This window comes from Wyeomyia smithii, chromosome 2, assembly GCF_029784165.1.
Source record: "Wyeomyia smithii strain HCP4-BCI-WySm-NY-G18 chromosome 2, ASM2978416v1, whole genome shotgun sequence".
Classification (NCBI taxonomy): Eukaryota; Metazoa; Arthropoda; class Insecta; order Diptera; family Culicidae; genus Wyeomyia; species Wyeomyia smithii.
In genome coordinates this window covers 20,849,485-20,873,448 of record NC_073695.1, presented here as the reverse complement: position 1 = coordinate 20,873,448, position 23,964 = coordinate 20,849,485, and the positions used below count along the sequence as shown (strand labels likewise).

The following is a 23,964-nucleotide window of genomic DNA, read 5'->3' as shown; positions in this document are numbered from 1 at the left end:
TTGGTGCTGCTGTACTGGTGCTGCTGGCTGCTTTGGGTGCAGCTTCGAACGATCGGACAACCACTGCTGGAAGGAAGAAGTAAAGAGGTACGTGTTCTTGTCGGCGCTAGTGCGCTAGTGCGCTACATTTAGCGCAATGGATATAGATCCCTCGCCTCCCGTGCCACCATCCCCGAACCCCCCTGACCCTGACCCTTCTGTTACCCCCTCCCCTGTTCATTCTCCAGTCCCCCCTCGCCCCAGGCTTTACCCGGACGGATCTCAACAGGGCAGCTATACTGTTTATTTTCGTCCAAAGGCAGGAGTGAATTCAAAGCGTTTAAACATACTGCAAATTGCTAAAGACCTGACGAAGGGGTACAAGGCCGTGACCGAAATTTCCAAGGTCCGACCTAACAAACTCCGTGTTGTGGTCAGTGATCTGGCACAGGCCAATGCTATCGCTTGCTCTGAGCTCTTCACACGCGAGTATCGCGTCTACATACCCGCACGAGACGTGGAGATCGACGGTGTCATAACCGATTCGAGTCTGTCTGTCGAGTGTATCCTAAAAAGCGCAACCGGTTGCTTCAAAAATACCGAAACACAGGCGAAGATTTTGGATTGTAAGCAATTGCGGTCCATGTCTCTCGTCGGCGGTAAAAAAGTTTAAACTCCGTCAGACTCGTTTCGCGTTACGTTTGCCGGATCTGCACTCCCTAGCCACGTCTCGATCGACCGGGTTCGTCTGTCTGTGCGATTGTATGTACCCCGTGTTATGAATTGCACCAATTGCAAGCAGTTAGGCCACACAGTCGCCTACTGCTGCAATAAGGCACGATGTAGCAAGTGTGGGGAGACTCATGCGGAAGATTCTTGCAGTGTTAATGCTGAAAAATGTATTCACTGTGGGGAAAACCAGCATGAGTTCTCCACATGCCCGGTGTACATGCAGCGCAGAGATAAAATCAAGTGGTCACTTAAGGAGCGTTCAAAGCGTTCTTACGCTGAGATGCTGAAGAAGGCCGTGACCACTTCTACCATAACATCGAACCCCTTTGATCTGTTGCCCTCTGATGAAACCGATTCTGACGATTCAGCAGCGGGAACATCTTATGCCAATCCTGGGGAGTCTAGGAAGAGGAAAAATGTTTCTTCTCCTAAACTTCCCCGTAAAGGTCCTAAGATTTCCCAAAGTGTAATGAAAAGTACGAACAAACCAAACAGTGCTGCGGAAAAACCGAAGCTAACTCCTCCTGGGCTTGCAAATTTAAAGTCCCAGAAGGAGTTCCCAGCACTGCCAGGAACATCTAAAACCCCAGTTGTTCCTTTTGCACATCCAGTTGATGAAACAAACTCTGGATTAGTGAAATTTTCTGACATTGTGGACTGGATTTTTGAAAATTTCAATGTACCCGATCCAATTAAAATTTTTCTTACAGCATTCCTCCCAACAGTTAGATCATTTTTGAAGCAGTTGACTGCCCAATGGCCCCTCCTTGCAGCGATTGTATCCTTCGATGCCTAATTCAACTGCGTATATGAAGGATTCTATCTCTGTCTTACAGTGGAATTGTAGAAGTATTTTACCGAAAATTGATTCGTTTAAAGTTTTGATAAATAAAAACAAATGCGATGCATTTTCCCTTTGTGAAACTTGGCTTACTTCAAATATTGATCTCAACTTCCATGATTTTAATATTATTCGCCTTGATCGAGACACCCCATATGGAGGAGTACTTTTAGGGATTAAAAAGTGCTATTCTTTCTATCGTATTAACCTCCCCTCGATTCCAGGCATCGAAGTTGTCGCATGTCAAATGACAATACAAGGTAAAGAGCTTTGTATTGCCTCAATATATATTCCTCCCAGAGCACAGGTTGGGCAACGGCTGCTCTTTGATTTAATAGAACTTCTTCCCTCGCCACGTTTGATTTTGGGAGACTTCAACTCTCATGGCGTGGCTTGGGGTTCCCCATACAATGATAACCGCTCCTCTTTAATCTATAACCTTTGCGATGACTTCGACATGACTATTTTAAACAACGGTGAAATGACACGTATCCCGAAACCTCCAGCGCGCCCAAGCGCTTTGGATCTATCCTTATGTTCGACGTCGCTACGGTTGGATTGCACATGGAAGGTAATCCTTGATCCTCACGGTAGCGACCATTTGCCTATTCTTATTTCAATTAATAAAGGGTCAACTCGCATGCGACCAATTGACATTCCGTATGACCTCACACGGAATGTCGATTGGAAGTTATACGAGGAAATGATTTCAAAAGCGGTCGAGTCGATTCAACATCATCCACCACTTGAAGAATACAACCTCCTCGCGGGCTTGATTCTCGACGCCGCGTTGCAAGCCCAAACGAAGAAATATCCCGGCGTAACGATCAAAGAACGGCCTCCCACTCCGTGGTGGGACCAAGAGTGCTCCGATGTCTACACGCAAAGATCCGACGCGTATCTGACCTTCCGGGATACAGACGATGCCGACGACTTTAAACGTTATTCGGAGCTTGATACCAAGTTTAAAAGCTTGACTAAGGCAAAGAAACGCGGATATTGGCGTCGGTTCGTAAACGAGACGTCGAGGGAGACATCAATGAGCACTCTTTGGAACACAGCCCGAAGAATGCGGAATCGCGTAACGGTCAACGAAAGCGAGGAGTCTTCAAGTAGGTGGATATTTGATTTTGCCAGGAAAGTATGTCCGGACTCTGTTCCTGAGCAAAACATTGTTCGCGATGCGTCTCCGGGCCACGACGCGATTGAATCACCTTTTACGATGGCAGAATTTTCAGTTGCCCTCCTGTCCTGTAACAATAACGCGCCTGGGTTAGATAGAATCAAATTCAACTTGTTGAAGAATCTACCCGGCAATGCCAAGAGGCGCTTGTTGAACTTGTTCAATATGTTCCTGGAGCAAAATATTGTACCGCAGGATTGGAGGCAAGTGAAGGTGATCGCCATCCAAAAACCAGGGAAACCAGCTTCTGATCACAACTCTTATAGGCCGATTGCAATGCTATCCTGTATCCGGAAATTGATGGAAAAAATGATACTCCGTCGTTTAGACCATTGGGTCGAATGAAATGGTCTACTATCAGATACTCAATTTGGCTTCCGCCGTGCCAAAGGGACGAATGATTGTCTTGCGTTGCTTTCAACAGATATTCAGCTGGCGTATGCTCGCAAAGAACAAATGGCGTCTGCGTTCTTGGACATTAAGGGGGCTTTTGATTCCGTTTCTATTGACATTCTTTCGGGTAAACTTCACCGACAAGGATTTTCTCCAATTTTGAACAATTTTTTGCACAATTTGTTGTCCGAAAAGCACATGCATTTTACGCACGGCGATTTGGCAACTTTTCGCATTAGCTACATGGGTCTTCCCCAGGGCTCATGTTTAAGCCCCCTTCTTTACAACTTTTATGTAAATGACATCGACGAATGTCTGGCAAACTCATGCACGATAAGACAACTTGCAGACGACAGTGTAATCTCTGTTACAGGAGCCAAAGCTGCCGATTTGCAAGGACCATTGCAAGATACCTTGGACAATTTGTCTGCTTGGGCTTTACAGCTAGGTATCGAATTCTCTCCGGAGAAGACTGAGATAGTAGTTTTTTCTAGGAAGCATGAACCTGCTCAGCTTCAAACACAATTAATGGGTAAAACGATTTCTCAGGTTTTGGTACACAAATATCTTGGTGTCTGGTTCGACTCTAAAAGCACCTGGGGTTGTCACGTGAGGTATCTGATGAAAAAATGTCAACAAAGAGTGAATTTTCTTCGTACAATAACCGGACAATGGTGGGGAGCCCACCCAGGAGACCTTATAAGGCTTTACCAAACAACGATATTGTCTGTCATTGAGTACGGGTGTTTCTGCTTCCGCTCTGCAGCAAACACACATTTGATCAAACTGGAGCGAATACAATAACGTTGTTTGCGTATCGCCTTGGGTTGCATGCAATCGACCCATACGATGAGTTTGGAGATCTTAGCTGGAGTACTACCATTGAAAACCCGCTTCTGGAGCCTGTCTTCTCGTATTCTAATCAAATGTGAGGTCTTGAACCGTCCTGTGATTGAAAATTTTGAAAGGTTAATCGAACTTAATTCTCAAACCCGTTTCATGACATTGTATTTCAATCACATGTCCCAAAATACTAACCCTTCTTCGAATATTCCAAATCGTGTCGACTTATCAAATACTTCTGATTCTACTGTGTTTTTCGATACATCCATGATAGAAGAAACTCGTGGAATCCCGGATCATTTACGCGTGCAGCAGATCCTTAAAATTTTTTCCAATAAATATCGAAACATCAACTGCGACAATATGTACTACACTGACGGATCTCTTCTTGATGGGTCCACTGGCTTCGGTATCTTCAATAACAATTTAACCGTCTCCCATAAGCTCGATAATCCTGCTTCTGTTTACGTCACAGAATTAGCTGCAATTCAGTACACCCTAGGGATTATCGAAAAAATGCCCACGGACCATTATTTCATCTTTACGGACAGTCTCAGTTCCATTGAGGCTCTCCGATCGATGAAAGATGTTAAGCACTCTCCGTATTTCCTGGGGAAAATACGGGAATATCTGAGTGCTTTATCCGAAAAATCTACTCAGATTACCTTAGCGTGGGTCCCTTCTCACTGCTCGATACCGGGTAATGAGAAAGCGGACTCTTTGGCTAAGGTGGGCGCAACAAACGGTGATATTTATGCAAGACCAATTGCCTTTAATGAATTTTTCGCATTTGTACGTCAGAATACGATCATCAGTTGGCAAAATTCTTGGACCAAGGGGGAACTGGGAAGGTGGTTACATTCCATAATCCCCAAGGTATCGACGAACCCGTGGTTCAAGGGGTTGGATGTAGGTCGGGATTTCATTTGCGTGATGTCCCGGCTTATGTCCAATCACTATAGATTTGACGCGCATCTCCGTCGTGTTGGGCTCGGGGAGAGTGGTATCTGTGCCTGTGGTGAAGGTTATCACGACATAGAGCACGTTGTTTGGTCATGCCCTGTACACCGTGACGCCAGGTCTAGATTAATCGCTTCCCTGCAGGCCGAAGGTAGGCAGCCGGCTGTTCCTGTTCGTGATGTCTTGGCGAGCCGTGACCTATCCTACATGTCCCTTATATACGTTTTCCTGAAATCCATCCATGCCCCAGTTTAGTCTTATCCCCTTCCGCCTACATCCAACCAAACGACAAGAACACGTTAAGACCCCGGATCCGGAAACAGCAATCAGACCCGCACGATACTCTCAAGGCCCGATGGAAACAACCCAATATGCCAGTCCGTAATATCTTGGCCCAGCAGCGGAACAAATTTAATATGCTGCTTACCTATGGCAATGAAAACCATCAAACAGCAAACCTGTGCTTTTAATGCAAAATATTCTAGCTTTAAGTTAGATTTAGTTTCAGCTCGTAGTCGGCAGCGAGGATAAAAAATTTGCTTTTAGTTATCAAGATACTTTAGAAAGTAAGCTACCAGATATAATTGGCGCCGTTAAACATTGAATTGTATTTGTGCCGTGTCAAATAAACTATAGATGAAGAAAAAAAAAACAAACCGCTTTGACACGAAAGTGATTTTATTGCGGTGTCATATACCTTAAGTTGTGTGAAAATGTCTGATTTTGTGCCAAATAATCGTCATTTGTGGGAAAGGTTGTTTTTATTTAATTTCATTCAAAGAAAACGGCAATTGCCGTGATCGGTATCGTTGCTTTAAACATTAAGGCTGTGCGAGATTTCGAATGATTTCGTATAATTTCGCAAAACTCGAAATTTCCCGAAATTTCGCGAAATTTCGGTTTCGCGAAATTGCCGAAAAATCTCGTTGAATTTCGCTAAATTCCGCCTAAAATTTCGCGAAATTAAAGTTCCAATTTCGACGATTACGAAATTTCGCGAAATTTCGGACCAAATTTCCGATGCACATTATTACATTATTTTGGTTTGTGCTCATTGCGACTATAAATTAAATTGAATATATCTCAACAGATATCTGGTATACTAAGTCAGTTATAGAAGAATAAACTCTCAGCCGGTAATTTTTGTTTTTAAAGACAAAACCGTAACATCATGCGGGAGGTATTTTTTATTCACGCAGAGCATAAAATTCATGTCATCACTGAAGTCAAATTCGAGGAATATGAAGCCGTCCAAATGCGCTACAAGGTATCTAGTAATTTGTTTGTAGGAATAAATTTTACGCATCTTTTACGTACATCAAAATGTGGTTATATTTGCAGCCCACAAGGTTAAAGAGGTCACTTTTTGTCTTTCGTTCAGGAGGGCATAGCAATTTCTGTCAAAACTAAAGCTCTGAAGCTCTATCTTACAGGCCAAATGTTCTATGCTACTCGACTTGTAAAAATTTTCAAGCGTTTTTTCGGATTTCTCTGTGTTAGAGGACTCCTCTTCGCACACCGTAGTGTATTTAAATGTGTTTTATCAGATAGTTCATTGCTATCACTAGGCTGACCAGATATCATGCCTTATAGTGTGCAGACAGAGTGATCGATGTGTTAAGCAGAAAAAGTTGTAATTGCCTGAATTTTTAGTATTGTTTCAAAACACTCTGACTTCAAAGTCAGCATAAGTTTCAAAATTGCCAGGTACCTTATCAAAAATATTTTAAACGTGTTATCAAAAGAGTATACTTGATCAATGAATGAATAAAAAGTAAATGGTTCGCTATCGTTGAACACATAATTGAGAAATGTTACTCTTGTTTAGGGGACACACAATTTTACAATGTCAAAAACAAGTTCAGATTATGGCATAGAAGTGATTCTGACTTTGCACTTGACGAATATACAAGGTAGAAGAAAAGAAAGGTTAGAAAGAACGAGAAATAAGAGAACGAGGATGATTTCGAATAACTTGATTGAGTAAAGAGAAAACTATTTGTTTGTTGCATTACAACATTCCATTCTAACTGTTGATTGGTTGAAAGAAAAATAATTTTTGGTTTGTTTCAAAGGGGCCGTTCCCAAACACGTAGTCATATATAGGGAGACGGGGGGTGGCTTATCAAAAGACCACGAAAAATCCCCCCGCGTGCGGGTTAACGAATAGACCACGTAGTCTTTTTTCTGACTTATAATTTATTATTGCCACTAAGTCAAGTCGAAGCTTTCGCAATTTTTTAATTAATATATTTATTTGACACGACTAATTAATAAGTGTCACGGAAAGTTTGAGAGTTGTCAGCAATTAACTGTAATCAAATTTTTGAAACATATTTCAAATTTATCCGAACGAAGAAATTTTTTTTTTGTTTTAAACAGGCTTTGCCTTATATGGCATTTACTTCTTTAGAATAATAGTTCTATTTTGCAATGCGTCGGGATTTATGTTATTTTTCCTGAAAGTATATTTCAATACTCAACGACCGGTAAAAAAATCAACGTTTTGGTCTTAAAAACAATATATAAGAGCTGGATGTTCGTGAACTGAAGGAAGAAAGAAAGATGTTTATATTTTGTTCGACATTCAAAAACTTTGTAATTTATTTCAAGGGAAATACGGCTTTTTCAGTCTTAGGGGTGTATCAAAACGCTACTAGGTTTTATGTCCGACGTTTCGGCCTTTGAACTTGGCCTTCCTAAGGGGATCTACAAGTTTATTAAAAACATTTTATAAAAATAGTACATTTTTTTTTCTTCAAAAACTCTGACATTGTTTTTTTTCAAAAAACTTACATAAAGTTGTACCGTTTTTCGTACAAAGCTTTACGATAGGTTGTCATAGCTGTCTATAGGATCTCTTTCAAAGTACCTATATTGAAACGTTAGAGTTAGTTTGAGCTTTACTGCCGCTCATGGCAAGTCCGTCCCAATTGCATTTTTATCAATTTCGAGTTTATTTATGGAATCAATTCCTTTTTATATCTACTTTCGATAAAACAAATATTTTTGAATACTTTGTTCTGAGGAACTATGAAAAAAATAGCAAGTTGGTTTGTCCCATAGCAAAAGTGATCGCTAGTCGGTCCCATTGAAAAAATCTTCGCAATTTAACCCCACAGCCAATAATGATTATGAAAAATGTGATATTTACCAAAACTAATGGTCTTCAGGTTTAGAATTGGATGTACCAAGTGATATTCGATAGGAGGTTTGATTAAATTTTACGCGTTCTACATCGTGTGGCTCTAGCTGATAGTACAATGTTTTCTTCAAGACAAAGTTTCCACCAGTAGCTTCTTTCAGCTGTTGTTTGTTGACAGTGAACGCTTTAGGTGTGTCACTGTATTGTTAGTTGAAGCATTCTTGAGTAAATACTACTTTTCGTATTTTATCCGTATTTCATGTAACGACGTGCTTAAGAATTGTTCAATTATTGTCGTGAATTTCGTTTTGAAGAATTTGTCAGTCATATTAAATACTTCGGTACGCTACTTAGCTGTTTTTTAACGGAGCAAACATTTTCCTAAGCTATAGGTTTTCTTTCATATTTGTTTCCACTGCTACGTGAAAGCTGTCCGCCGTCACGAACGTGTGTCCGCTCTCAGGAAAATTTAGAACAAGTTCCTACACCTAAACTGACTTTGAATTTATCAGTATGTAAAAACAAAATCTAATTTTATTTTGAGCGGCGCAGTTGGTAGGTATATTGTGTTATGCTTCTCACAAAAAACTTGTTTAATAAAGCACGAAAGAAGGTCATTTATGAATTGACCAGCGATAGATTCATTCCAAACGCACGGTATAGCACCGCCATCGATTTGCAGTAGTTTGTTTTTCATCACCGGTCGTAGCTGGCTATGGGACTGACTTGCTATCATTCTGGCTACGTACCGTAAAAGTAATCGCATGTGAGTCCCAGCTTATGATTTTCAACAAATTTTAATCAAATTTCGGTGTTCATGCAAGTTTTATGATGCAAAAGTGTTAGATTGTCATTGCAGTACTAAATTCTGTTGATGGTATTGATTGAAAAAGCATTTGAGTGCAAAATTTCACCTAAAGCGTTACGATTTTCAATTGCTGTTTTCTCGTCAGCACCAAAACGCAAATGGGACGGACTTGCTATGAGCGGCAGTTTAGAGATTACCTACAAACTTTTACCACATCACAAAGCACGATGCGTTGGTGGATTCAATTTCTTTTTCTCGGGCTTTTTATCGCATCACTCCCCTACGTCCCAGGTTTAAGTAATGCTATCGTCAGGTGCCTAAAAGATGATTACCCGTTGATCACTATGGGGCCGTGTCGACTGGTGTGCCCCAAGGTAGTAACTTGGGGCCAATTCTTTTTCTGCTGTTTATTAATGACCTGGCCAAGTTAGAGCTGCATGGAAAGTTACGTCTCTTTGCTGACGACACGTCAGTCTTCTATCAAGAAACAGAATGCACTGCTATCCAGCTTCAAACTAATTTGATGTCAATGAATCTATCGAAAACCAAGTATATGCTCATTCACTCGTTCCGCAGAGAACTCCCGGCTCGCGAGCCAATTGAAATCGCCAATCGTGTCATCGAAGAAGTATTTGAATACCCATTTCTCGGCCTAACGCTAGACAATAGAATGAACTGGAAGGCCCATCTTGAGTCTCTCAAGCGAAAGCTAACATCACTCTGTGGTATATTAAGGAAGGTTTCATCATTTTTGCCTTTGGCGACTATGAAAACACTATACTTCTCACTAATCCATTCTCGGCTCCAGTACCTAGTTGCAACGTGGGGACTGGCTTGCAAATCTTCTTTGAGAGAGCTACAGGTGATACAAAACAGAAGCTTGAAAGCCGTGTTCCGGAAACCTCATCTGTATCCCACTCATCTACTATACGAAGATCCCAGGGACTCAACCCTACCAATCCGTGTACCCCAGGAGTATCAAATGTTGATCCACTTGCGAAATAACATCACTTCAACCGTCCTTGTCACAAGAAAAATGCACGAAAACCGCTCAAGCAGACAAACTGGTCACCTGTATTTGCCACGATTCAACACGGAATACGGTCGCAAAAAATGTCGTACATTGGTAGCAAACTGTTTAACGACCTCCCCCCATCATGTAAAAATGCCCCCACAACATATATCTTCAAGCGTCGTTTGCGAGCTATCATGAAAACGAAAATACCACAGTATCTAGCCCAATTCTGGATTACACCCGAATACCACAAAACACTACTCACCAATGCATCTGCCGTACGCCGTAACCAGAGCAACGCCATCAACGCGCGAACCACCAGCACCACCCCACAATTGTCGACAAGTATCATCACCAGCTTCAACTTATAGTTAACAACATCGTATCACACTTCCTCAAAAGAGCAGATGCTCACTGGAAGTGCAAACTTGTTCTAGCGATTCAAGTGTAAAAAATATATCGGAAATAAATTAAATTAAAATTAAATTAAAAGGTTTCACTTATTATCAACTAAATATTTTTCTAGATGATTTCTAGATGAGTATACAATTTACCATAACTATAAGCGAAAAATTTATCGTAGATGATCAATTTGCTTAAACAAATTTTATTTATTTTGATACTCAACAACAAATAAAAAATCATTTTGAATATACTCAACAGAAAAGCGTATTTTAAATTACTTTCAGGTAAGGAAATTATTATATTTGTTAAAGACAATGAAATATTATCAATAATTAAACAACCATTATCTGTTTGTTATTTTGGTTTTGAGAAAATGATATTACTGAAAATTCTATTTACAATTTGCGCAATATCTAATAATCAGTTTTCTTGAACCTTCATTTTTTTCATAAATTTTTCATACTTTATTGTACATATATTTGCAGAATAAGATCACAAAACAAAAGACCACGAAAGACCACGGAGGAGAAGGGGGGTATGAAAGGGATCAAAATATGACCACGTAGTTTAGGAATGGTCCCGAATGCATTTTATTATTTTGGGTGTCGCAGAAACTCACAGGGCATATTTTTTTAGGACAAAATTATTTTCTACAACCTTACCAGAGACACTGGTTATGCCAGTCAAACAAACCGATTTAGCTGAAAAAATAATTTTAATCTCCAATTGGACACTCTGTGGGTAATTAAAATATTTTTATAATCGAAACAGTTGGTTTGATTGGCATAGTGCCTTTGGCAAAGTTATAGATAATAATATTGTCCTTCCAAAAATAAACATGTTGTAAATTTTTCCCAAATTTAATTAATCTTTGATTTCTTCATCGCTTCGGTATTTTTTTTTGTAATTTTTACACAAAAAAAGATTTTTGAAAAATAAGCTTTTTTATGTTAATTTTAATGTTTCTTTTACATTAAAAAAATCAATTTTTCAGAGTTTTTTTTATCGGAAAGATAAAATTACTGTCTAAAACTTTTCCAGAGACGTCACACTGATCAAAAAACTTTTGGCTCTGAAAATATTAATAATCACAATAACCCTCCCAAAATAGCATTTTAACTAGCTTCTCAGCCTATAGAAACGTTTATGCAAAGTTTAGGCCAAATCTAAAATGACAAAAAATATTGAAACTGAGACATTTTTTGTGGAACTGCTCAGTTAAAAAGTAATTTTAAGTTATATTAAAAAATGTGCAAAAATATTGGAAACTTCAAAGTTTACAGAATAGTTAACTTAAATTTTATTTTCCTCGATTTGATAAAAATGTCACTTAGTCTAGTCTGACTAAACGGTGTTAAAAAAAATTCAATAACACTGGTCGACAAAAGCGAAAAAAAAGTTGCCCTCCAAAGGTTTTACAGCTTTTCAACCATTCCTGTGAATTTTGCTGCTTTTAGAGAATGCAGAAATGCATCAGAAGGCCGCCGAGGAATTGCTTATCGGATTCGTCGCTTTTACGTTTGCATAGGGAACAACTCTTTGGAAAAGTTATCTTTGCTAGGGACACCAAAACTCACAGGAATGGTTGAAAACCTACCTACCATCTCTCATTTTTTCCAGTTCGAGCTCTAGGACAAAACTTGGATTTTGAATGATGAAAGTGCTATGAAAGAAGGATTACTATTTTAAACATAGTTGCATTCAAACCAAAAGAATCAGTTCAGAAGTTCATTAAATTATTATTTACAAAGACATTTCGAGTTTGACCTTTATATCATTTGTATCTATCGCGCTACTATTACCTGCAATATAATCTGTATAAATGAATGCATCAAGATTTTAGTTTTTAACATTTTTGATTTTCTCGTCATTGTCGGTTTATCGATAACTGAATACCTACGTTACTCTTCGTCGACCAGGTAAGCACCTTGCGATCAGCTGTTGAAGGGTACTTCGTTAGCGTACGCTCCAACGTTACAAATCATTGTAATGCTATGTTTCAGAAACATTTATTTTATTTTTCGAAATTTCGCGAAATTTAGAGACCAATTTCGTTTCGTCTCGAGAACTCGAAATCCACCTTGATTTCGTTTCGACTAATTTGGCGAAATCGAAATTAAGGGTTAATTTCGTTTCGTTTCGTTTCGACACCAGAAAAGCCAGTTTCGCACACCCCTATTAAACATGGTAATTTAGATATTGACAACTGTTCGCCGTGTGAATGAAGGCCTAAAACGTTCGAAGACGTTAAATCAAAGCAGTGGTTCCCAACCTTTTGGCTCCGCGGCCCCTTTTGTAAAACCCAAAAATCTTCGCGGTCCCTTTGCGAAGCCCCGGAAACAAGTTTTGGTTCCCTGCCTAATTTTCCAAGAGCTTCGCGACCCTCCTTGATGAGCCTTGCGGCCCCCTTGCCGGCCGCGGACCCCAAGTTGGGAACCACTGAATTGGAGAATTGCCTTGGGAATGATTCTAAAATATAAATAAATTCCTGGTGGTTTGAAACCAAGTAACTATGAGCGTCGTTTTGCCGATAAAAAGAAAGGTTGGATTCATTACAGAAACCCAAGGAAAAGAAAGCTATAAGGAACGAAACCACCACTGGGGAACGGTATCGACTTCAATTGATGAAGATTTGAAACTTGGGGCATTGACATTGAGATTAGTGTCGTAAAACTTCGGACTTGAAATTTGAATATAAGTTCTGTGATTCGAACTCTTGTACTTGAAATTTGAGAATTGGGTGTGAGGTGGGGTAATGAGTAAATTCCTGTTGTTTTGAACAAGGTTGTTATTATTGTTGTTTTGTTAGAAAGCTGATTCGTTTGTTACAAAGTTTGATACGAATTAGGTACTAATAGAATCATTTTTGTTGAAATTTCTGTTATTTTAACACCTAACGGGATCGAACTGGAAACCCAACCTGAAGCGTTTTTTTTTATTCATAACAAACTAACAATTTCTGTTACATTTTTTTTCTTTCTGATCGGGGATACAAAAGACTGCTAATTTACATGTGGAGCGTTCCGTTCAAGCTATAGTAATGATAAAAAATTTTAAAACCTGATTTTAAATGAAAAAAAAACTACTTATGAGATTCTAGCTTTCAATCTGTAGGTATCTAGCTTTCGATCTGTATATCTATAGGTTTATTCATAAATTACGCATATTTACAGTAAAACAATCTATTGGCAGAGGATCAAAGCCGACAAGAAGATCACATCTACGAGCTGCTATATCAAATTTCCTTTTTAATAGCACTCAAAGCTGTCAGCCAAACCCCAAACGAGTGCGGCTTAGGGCAAAGCTGACGATCCGTGCATGGCATCGCAATTGACATCGCTCATCTCATTTTTCAAACAATTAACCTTGGCAGACCGCGCGTTTCCTCCAGGCGATCACAGAGAGCTCGCACATCATCATCATCAGGCGCTGTCGCCGCCGACAGCGGTTTGGCGTACGTAACCCAAAGACCTTTACTCCGACCGAGCTGAAACGTGCACTATCGCACCCGATGCACATGCACTCAGGCGCTTTGAGGTGATCAGTTCGGTTTACGTCACACACAACTGCGCTCCAATTATCATACTCCATACTGTTTAACGAACGTCAATCGACGACTAATTGAACACTCTGGAAGGTGGGTGGGTTATAAACGATTCCAGCGGCAGCGGTTGACTGCCGCCTGCTGTAGGCGGCAGTTACTTGTAATGGGTGGTGCGGTGAATTATGATCTTTTGTTTTTCTATAGAAAACAATCGAATTGCTACTGATGCTTCTTTCCAAATTTTGTCTCATTCCAGCCGGAACATGTTGGCTGCGGCGAATAGAGAGCACCGGTAAGTGCAACAAGCTGTTCACCCGCAACGTTACGCGGGAGAGCTGCTGCCAGGCCGGAACCGGCCTCGGGTTTACCGATCGGGACATCACCGACGTGCAGATCTTCTTCGTGAATGCTTTCAACGATGGAATGGACTGTTCGTCCTGTCTCGGTAAGCGACGCCAGTTGGAGGGCGTACAGTTTGCCACTGTTCAGTTCAGTTCGATGTGATACCCTCCACTGGTTTTTGTTTCGTTGTTTTGCTCAAATCTAGAATAGATATGACCCCGTACATCTCTAGCGAATAACCTTTACGTTTTCACAGAGAGCTGCGAGAATGCCAAATGTGGACCCAACAAACGTTGCGTTATGAAGAAGGGGCGACCGAAGTGTATCTGTGCGCCCAATTGCAAGGCTCCCAAGCAGGCCAAGCAGCTGCCAAAGCAGAACATCAAGGTGATCAATCTGAGCGTGAGCCAACGAAACCGAAGACAGTATTTATCGACTGGGCCGCGAACTGCCGCGTCTCGGTCAGCTCCGTCGATTCAACTCGGGGGATCGAACAACAAGCGGAGCATTCGGGTACTAAGTGATGACCCGTCCCAAACCCACCATTCAACAAGGACTGTAAAAACTAGCCTAAGTGAGAAAGCGTCAAGCCAAAGAAGTAATAACGGTAAGCTAGCAAACTCTAAACATAAGGATAATTTATTGGAATCTGTGAAATTAGTGAGTAGTAGAAACCGACCGGATCGTTCGAAAGTGAATTGTACGGGCGAGGATGACGAGTCGACGGGCTGCCTGCACCTGAACGATCGGCTAGTCCTGATGGCTGACAGTCCGATGCAAACCAATACGCTTCCGCAGGGCTACGCAAAGAAAAGCCGCTCCGAAGCAACGCCGGTTTTGATAACCAGCTCGGTTGGTACCAATCTGCGGCATCGGAACCGTAAGAACACATTTGGCAACAACGCTAACAACCGAACGCTCGCGCATGAGGAACCATCGCGAACCCAACATCACAGCCGAGACTTTGGCAGACCCCGGTTGCTTCGGTTGACGCCTGGAAACGATAACGGCACCATCGCGGTCGGAGATCCCCGAGCGCACAGGCGGCGGCCGCACTTGGAAGATTCGTTCTACGTTGGTGAAGTCCCCCATTCACGGCGCAGCCGCATGCGGGAAACCGATTTCGATTTCGGGAATGAAATCATGGTAATTAGTGTACTGTGTAGATGTTTGATGATTTAATGTTATTTTACTTTGTATTTTTCTGACAGCCACACACCGGATTCTATAATCCAGTTTGCGGTACCGACGGCAAAACGTACAAAACCGAGTGTCAACTGAAGAAGCGAGCCTGCAGGCAGGAGAGCACCACTCTCGTGGTCGCTTACAAGGGACATTGCCAAAGTAAGTTGCGAACGTTACGGAGGAAATGACGATGCTAACCATGTGTCGAGTGCCATCAAATTATGCGAAACAATGTTGCTCACAAGATCATACGCGATTGCACTCCGAGAGAAATTATTCGCGAAAAACTTACGATGTATTCTGTAATAGACTAATTTACGAGTATTTTCTATCGGTGTCACTTCAGCACAAACCAAAACTAATTTTGGTCGCGTGGTGTAAAACGGGTGTTTAATTAAATAATTAGCCGTGAAATGATAGGCATGGCTGCCCTGTGTCGACAGTCACTCGCCAAGGTACAACATTTCACTAATCACGCCCGTTTCACTTTACAGCTACCTGCCGGCTGGTCCAGTGTCCGGAGGGCAAGTACTGCGTCGAGGACCAGCACTCCACCCCACATTGCGTGACCTGCGCGCGAGATTGTCCAACCGAGTCCAGAACGTTTTCCGCCAAGTCCGTCGTCTGCGGCACCGACGGCGTCACCTATCGGAGCATCTGCGAACTGAAACAGAAGGCCTGCCTGACGGGACGGGCGATTCCGGTTGCCTACCGAGGTCGTTGCATCGGTAAGTAACCACCTCTTACTCTTACTCCTACGGCTAATCTTTGCCTGGTCGGATGAATAATTACCAGCGCATGCAAAAGGCAAGTGTCAAAACAAGAACTTTAAATTACACCCAACGTCACCAGAACTGCTCGAGAGCGTCGCGTGCGCTTCCGAGACAGGGCCTGTGCTGGACCCGACGCGCAGTGACGGATGGCTCTGCTGTCCGGTATCTCTGCAAGGCATGCTGCGTGTGCACCGTGCACACGCTACCGGTTTTGTTCTGTCGTTTTATGACGAATCATGGCTTATAAACAAAAGGTACAATTAATGCGCCGCTCGGGCAAAAAAGCTGTCTGACCAAGACGTGGGCTGCGCTTGATGCCAACTTGCCGACCCGCAGCTCGATAGGAGAGATACGGGGCTGCTTGATCTAGTGGCGGTAATATTGCAATTATTTTTATTACAATTAATATTTCTACGAAGGGTTTTTTTACAACAGTTATTTTCCAATCCAAAATTGTGGATGATGCTGAAACCTTATTAAGAAAAAAATTATACCGACTTCTCCTGTAATAATTTCTTTTCGATGAGAAAACGAGAGTCTGCTGATAATGAGTGTCAGAGGGATATTAAAATATCATTTGGGACATATTACCGCGGCCTAATTGCAATCTTGGGATACATAACATTAAGCAGGTCCAAGTCAGGTATTTATTATCGCGAAAACTTACCTAGTAGGATTTACCAGCCAGAAAATCGTACTGTAACTGGTATCAAAAAATAATGATTATATATGTACTTGATTGATTAAGAGTAATGCTCCCAGTACAAGGATACAGCTAACGCAAGGCCCGAACTTTAAATTAAATTTTGAAAGTGTTTCTACAAATCTACAATTATCATTTAAAATAAGTAAGCCTTTGATAGTAATTAAAATGTTCAATTAAATGTTTGTCTATTGGTGTAACAAGTTCCAAAACCTTCTTTGACAACTGATCTTCACTTAATCACTAACAAGCAATTGGAGCAATTATGTTTAAGCTAATTTTCTTACAAAATCGTGTATTGATTGTCAAAATTAGGATATATCTAGAAGAAATATAAACATTCCCTTTACGTGCATATAATACTATACAAAACCTATTCAAAAGACTTACTACAGCGAAGCACCATATTTGTTTCAAGTCGTCGTTTAGCTTTCTAGCAACTTCCGTAGTGTAGAACAACATCACCAGCCTGAGTACTTCTCGATTATTCGAATTCATTAATCATCTTTTGAAATAACCGAATAATTTTCTATAAATCACTTGATACACTGATTGTCAGTTAGACAGTTATCGTCCGATCATGGAAAGAATTTCTATGATAGGAATAGCACCATATTCACAGCCAAGCACACCCAAGGTGCTACATGCCAAATTCGAATTTGACCTCCATTTTTTTAAGAATTTGCAGAATAAAGAATGTGCAAAATAATTGCGAGGTAAGCGTTCTAATCATATTGACTCAAACATTTTTGATTTTTCCCAACTAAAAACACACTTGAGTCACCTTTCGAGCGGAAGATACAATATTGGACAAAACATTTGCAACTATACTCATTCGTTCTTTAACTGCTCATATAAAGATCCTTTTTATAAAACAATATGCTGAAATGTGCTAGAACATTGTAAGGAAAAGTCCTGGCGATGTGTTATCTTCAACAAAAACGTGTTTTTAGTATGCCCAAATGCTTCTTTAGAACAACGTTTCTTGTAAAATGTAACTAACAAAAGTTAAGTTCAGAAAACTAACTTTTAAGTAACTTTCATAGAATATACGCTGTAACGCTGTACCCAATGAAGATAGGCATTTTGTTTTCTTCAGCAAAGTTTCATATTTTTGCACGTTCTAAAACTTTGCCGAACAAATCATTCCTCTATCTCTTAACACAAAAAAGTAAGTTTAACTGATATATGAAACCTACTGTAACATATGCTCGCCGTACTCTAATATGGGTGGATTGGGACAAATGGAACCTAACAGAGTTTATAGTACTTCAGCTTAACTTCAAGGAAAAGTATTGACATTATGATTCCACTTGCCCCTTTTTGACCTATACGTTCTTGAAATTATCGAAAAAATAAGCTAAAATATGATATAAATTTGTAAGGAAAAGTTCTGGAGATATATGACCTTTGGCAAAAATGTGTGTTTTGTGTGCCCTAATAATTCCTCCGAACAATACTTTTGTGTAAAATGCAACTAACCAAAGTTGAGTACAAAAAACTAACTTTTAAGTAAGTTCCATGTGAAATACTTCATAACTTTGAACCGAAATAAGATAGGATTTTCATTTGTTCCATTCCATTCCATTTCATATTTTTGAATTTTCTACAACTTTGCTGAATAAACTAAAAACTAAATAACAAAAAAGTTAATTTGTTTTATTTTTTTTAGTATAGTAAACTTTTTATACTTTTGGACAATTTGCGATCATGCGGGTTATTCATACAAACAATTGTTCCGAAGACACTTTTAAGCTAGGATGAAGGTAAAAGGCGCTATGGAATTAAATTCCACTTTTTGCCTAATTGGACCACTGTGCACCAGTGCAGCAGTGAATTGAGTTTGATCCAAAAAAATAGAACAAAACAACGATTTGGACCACCGTTGAAGATGCCCTTATGCAGGTTACAAGTGGGAATTCGTGGGCTCGAATGCTAGTAGAATCAGGCCATTCGATGTCAACGGACTCAAGCGTAGATTCATTCTCAGGCTCCCCACTAACCCTTTCTTCACATTGAATTCTACATAAACGCTGACAAATACATACCTCTTAGCAAAGATAAATCCTTCTGACAATAAAACTGGTCAGAGAGACTGTCAGTTGAAACCTTTCCAGGGTATTGTAATTGGCGATAATACTGTTCGGACGCAGCGAGAAAAAGTGGAAATGTGAAAAAGCATACATACAAGCACGAATTATAATACTCTTGATAGTGATATTGCTAATAATAAAAGTACGAAATACAGAAAACACCCTGGCGATATCACAGAAGATCAATATATCAGGTTGCAGTGATGAGTCCATACAGGATTGTCGCCGCCTCATTGCATTCAAGTTCATCCAGCATTCTCGAATTGCATCCAAGCATAGCAATAGCGTTGCCACCAGGGGAATGGCAACCCGGGCTTTATTCGAAATACAGCCCAACAACAACAGTTGTTTTTGACGTTTTATTTTTTGTTCTCACGATCGTTCGGATTGCAGGAGAGTTTAGACAGCGAAACAATGTAATTTAATTCACTTGATTCTCACCGATATTGGACCAAAACCACTGCGGGTATTGTGCAAACTTGTTTTTATTTTCAATCACCAAGTAAAATGAATAGTTTGCAGGCAAAGGAGCCGTTCAGGACAAGATAATATTCGTGTGAAACTAGATGCTGCTGATTTCGGACAGGATTTTTTATAATTTTCGTATCATGAGCTAACCTGGGAAGAATACTGTCACCACAGACTAACAGACATAACACGTCGAACAAATTTTCAATAAAATCATCGTTTGGATGATTCCAGTACTTTACTTTAATAACACTAGCACCATCTGCTGTCTTGTTCGCGCTGCGTCATGTATTTCGACATCAGCGCCAGCGTTACTGCATGTGTCAAACGGGGAACTACAAAATATGTATGAGATTGCATGACAGCGCCCCAGACGACGTTCTCGCGCGTTGACTGTTATTCGATTGAAAATTTTAAATGAACGTTTTTTGTGGCGATGGAGCTAGGTTCCAGTGTTACGTCTGTTAGTCTGTGCTGTCACTATAGGCATTTCTGTCGGAGCTGAAATAGATTGCAGAGTCTCCATCAATATTAAACCTGAAAAGTTACCAATCCTGGGCTCGAACTTATTTCATGGGAAGACTAAAACTTTATCCTAATATAATTGAACTACATTTAGGTGAGCTCTTGAACAGCGTTGCCAGGTCATTTTTTTAAAAATCTGGAAAAGGCAAAATAAAAATCTGGAAAAAATCTGGCAGTCATTTCGTGGGGCGAAAGATTAATTTTTCGTATAAAAGTCCTGGGGTACGCAAAATTTTAGATGACAAAATTGCAAAATTTCGCGCCAAAATTGAAGTGATGACCTTTTTGCGGAACAGAGAAAATAAAATCTGGATCATCCATGAAAAATCTGGATAATTGGACATCAAAGCTGTCTACCTGGAAACATGTTCAAAAATCTGGATATTCCAGCTAAATCTGGATACCTGGCAACGCTGCTCTTGAATCTTAAAGTTTCCTCTTATATCTGCAAGCTTTTACTGCAAGAAGGAGTTTGAATCGATGTAAGTAATAAATATATAGAAAGACCTTAACATGAAATAACGAAATTGTGGTCCCCGTGGCTCTGTGGTTAGCGATGTCGGTCGGCTGGCTCTCCCACACGGTTGTGATATCGGGTTCGATTCCCGATCGAGTCGAGGATCTTTTCGAGCTGGAAATTTTCTCGACCAGCACTGGGGCACGGTGTATCGTTGTACTTATCCTACACATGCAAAAATGTGCCAAAAACAATATCGATAACAAATTCTCTCAACTAATCTAGTTGATCGAGACCGCTATTAGCCCCAAGGCTGAGCGTGCGATATTGTTGTCAACATGAAAAATGCAGAAACATCGTACGCAGCAGAATCAAAGTGTAGGGAACACAGACATACGACATCGTAATTGATTTTATTAACGTCGAATTCGACATTTTTTGCAAAAGAAATCGCTTGCAACCACTGAAGACGGCGTTGAGAATCCTCAGGAAAAAGATGTTTAGAATTTTTCTCAGCATTGTGATTTTCCTTATCGTGGAAATTATGGAAATCGCTCACGCATGATGGAACGAAACATTTCATTCTGAACCGGCGGAATGAAGCACCTCCGTCTTAACTTATCTTAAATGGTTTATCCGAATAGTTTTTAAAATAAGAAAACGCTGTTTATTGTTTAGAAATTCCGTGAAATTTTATTTACAGTATTCTTTATCCAATAACTTTCAACTATTTACACCCGATGTTTACAAACAACGTTTCTCTTTATCCTTCTTCTTTTATTGTCTGCTAGAGATGTTGGTTCATAAAACATAACCTCCTTAGCATTCCCCTGGTTGCCACTCGTATTCGACTGCAAAGCTTTTGTGAGCGGTTTGCATGCAAGGTTGCGAATACAAGTATCTACATCTATAGCTCCTCAAGCTTGCATGCAATCAGTTCCTGTGTGTTTTCATCAAGTGTCAACTCTTGAGCCTTCATACGTGAATCAAATACAATACGAAGCATTATTTTCAGTTGAATGAAAATTCGTGAAGGTAACCGATCGGATCACAAAGAGATATTCCATGGAAAATGTACTGAAACTTTGCACAGATGTTTCTATTAGCTAGAGATGTCATTTATGCTAACTTTTTGGAAATGCTTATAAAAATATTGAACGCATAAGTTCGAATACACTTTAAAATGTATTAAAACATTGAAAATACAAGATATTTTTTTCTGAATCAACTTTTGTTGTGGTAATGTTTATTGAGTACCTTTACGACATATTAGCCGAAGGGGACGGGACACGAGGCATATGGACGCTAGGCATATGGATGTTAGGCATAGTATGCTAGGCATACAGACGCGAGGCATAATGGATGCGAGGCATAATGGATACGAGGCATACTGCCAAAAGGCATAACGGACGCGAGGCCGAATGGACGCAAGGCCGAATGGACGCGAGGCCGAATGGACGCGAGACCGAATGGACGCGAGGCCGAATGGACGCGAGGCCGAATGGACCCAAGGCCGAATGGACGCAAGGCCGAATGGACGCGAGGCCGAATGCGATGTTGTACGATCGCATGAGATCCAATAATGTAGTTCAGGTGTTATTATATTCCTACAGAGTTTAAGTTGGGTATAATACCTTTCTTGAAATCATGCGGCGAAGACGCATAATCGAGGGCAAGGAAACGAGGCGGCACTAAGCCGCCGTGGTTTCCGCAGTCCGAGCCGGCCGCCGACCCGCCGTCGGAAGCGGCGGCCTCTCGCACCCAAACGACTGATTTACTGGTTTGCTAGGTCTACTCAAACAGAGTTTTCTTCCCTTAATTAAGTCCGAACGAGCGGTAGCGAGTAAGGACAGCATTCGCTCGAACAGCGAGTCGGCCGAAGGCCGCGAGTGTATTGCTTTCTTAATGACACTTTGAAGCGAAATACATGTTATCGAATGCTGTGTAGATGATGACGACAATAACATATTCCACATCACTTCCCCTTGGCCTTGTGTCCTTTCGGCCTTGTATCCATTCGGCCTCGCGTCCATTTGGCCTCGCGTCCATTCGGCCTCGCGTCCATTCGGCCTCGCGTCCATTCGGCCTCGCGTCCATTCGGCCTCGCGTCCATTCGGCCTTGCGTCTATTCGGCCTCGCGTCCATATGCCTCGTGTCCGTATGCCTGCCGTCCATTATGCCTAGCGTACTATGCCTCGCGTCCGTATGCCTCGCGTCTATATGCCTAACGGGGTGTCATCTTAGCCGAAAGCCCCCCTTCTTTGTGCTGCCTGATGACACCACTTTATACAAAGCTACAAAGCTTCATAACTTTCAATAGTACAATAGTTAGTTCGAATAATCGAATGACGATTTTCTGCATTTGGGTGGGTGCATAGATGATTTTCCAATCGATTTCTATGAAATTAAGAAAACCGAGCAGAAACAGATTGAGTTTTAAACATTTGAAAGCAGACAATTTTCGTGACGCTCTCGATATTTTCCATTGAAAAGTTCGTATTCTACATATGTTGCCGTAAGACGTAGTTTTCGTCAAAATATTCACAGTAATACTTAATCAACAATTTTTTTCGACAGTTTTTCTTCTGTTTTTCATTTCTGCAAGTTTGGTAAACTATTTTTGGTTAGCTTAAAATAGGGTAAGGTACAGCTTAATCAGTGGCACCTATTTTAATCAGTCGAAATAAACGGGCCTCAATCTCCTGAATTTTGAAAACTCTGATTAACAAGCTGTCTTACCAATACATAAAATTCCGTTCAACACAGAAAAATCTTTGAGAAAACATCAAAAGAAAAAAGTTGCAGCTATTCGAATGCTGAAGAAAATCTCCTGCAAAACAGTACAAACTGCTTAAAAGGTTCGGGGTGATTGGAATAGTGTGTAGGGAAATTTAATTGATTATTGTGAATGTTTGCTAAATCGGTTTCAGAATCTGAAATCAAGTGTTGACAGAGAAAAAGGTAGAGAACAAATTGATATACCTATGTTTGTATTTCATCTTACAGATTTCAAGTATTGCGTCTCGATACACAGGCGGCTCCTAAAGCTGCTTGAAATATGTCCTCTACCCTATGTAGTTTTCGTTAAAAAATCAGATATTCAGTTTATTATGTTTCTCGTGCTAAAATAGTTTTTCATCATTATCAGGCACTCGGTGCGGGAAATAATACCGACGTTTGATTTATGTCAACACAAAATCCGGAACATCAAGTTTTGGGATTATAACCCGCGCCGAGTTTTAATTGAAGATGATAAATATTTCCAAATAACCGGTTTGTGTGACGGATATAGTGTAAAGTGCCAAAGAGATGTATAAAAAAAAAATATTTCTCAAAGCGTTCAAAGTTTCAACTTTTTGACCGATGAAAATAATGCATAGAAGTAGTTCACGCGATTGTCGATTCCGAATTTTTTTTATGCCAAATGGCTGCCAAGATCTGGTGGGAACTCGAAAAAAAATTTACAAAAAAAATCGAGTTTCTGGGACTAAAAATTTTTTAAGCTGGGAGAGTGAACTGAATAAATAAAATGAAATATAAAAAAACTTCTGTCTTCACTATTCCATCCAG

The 23,964-nt window shown here is 40.5% G+C and overlaps 1 protein-coding gene across 1 annotated transcript in view; it reads left to right on the top strand.

Moving 5' to 3' along the window:
* The window catches only part of LOC129719511 (uncharacterized), a 150,924-nt gene that overhangs the window by 81,368 nt on the left and 45,592 nt on the right, over positions 1-23,964 (top strand). Inside the window, exons 2-6 of the mRNA XM_055670906.1 lie at positions 14,105-14,293; positions 14,423-14,797; positions 14,852-15,336; positions 15,402-15,534; positions 15,870-16,103. Of these exons, the coding sequence (XP_055526881.1) occupies positions 14,105-14,293; positions 14,423-14,797; positions 14,852-15,336; positions 15,402-15,534; positions 15,870-16,103 (1,416 nt within the window). The remainder of the gene's footprint in view (positions 1-14,104; positions 14,294-14,422; positions 14,798-14,851; positions 15,337-15,401; positions 15,535-15,869; positions 16,104-23,964) is intronic.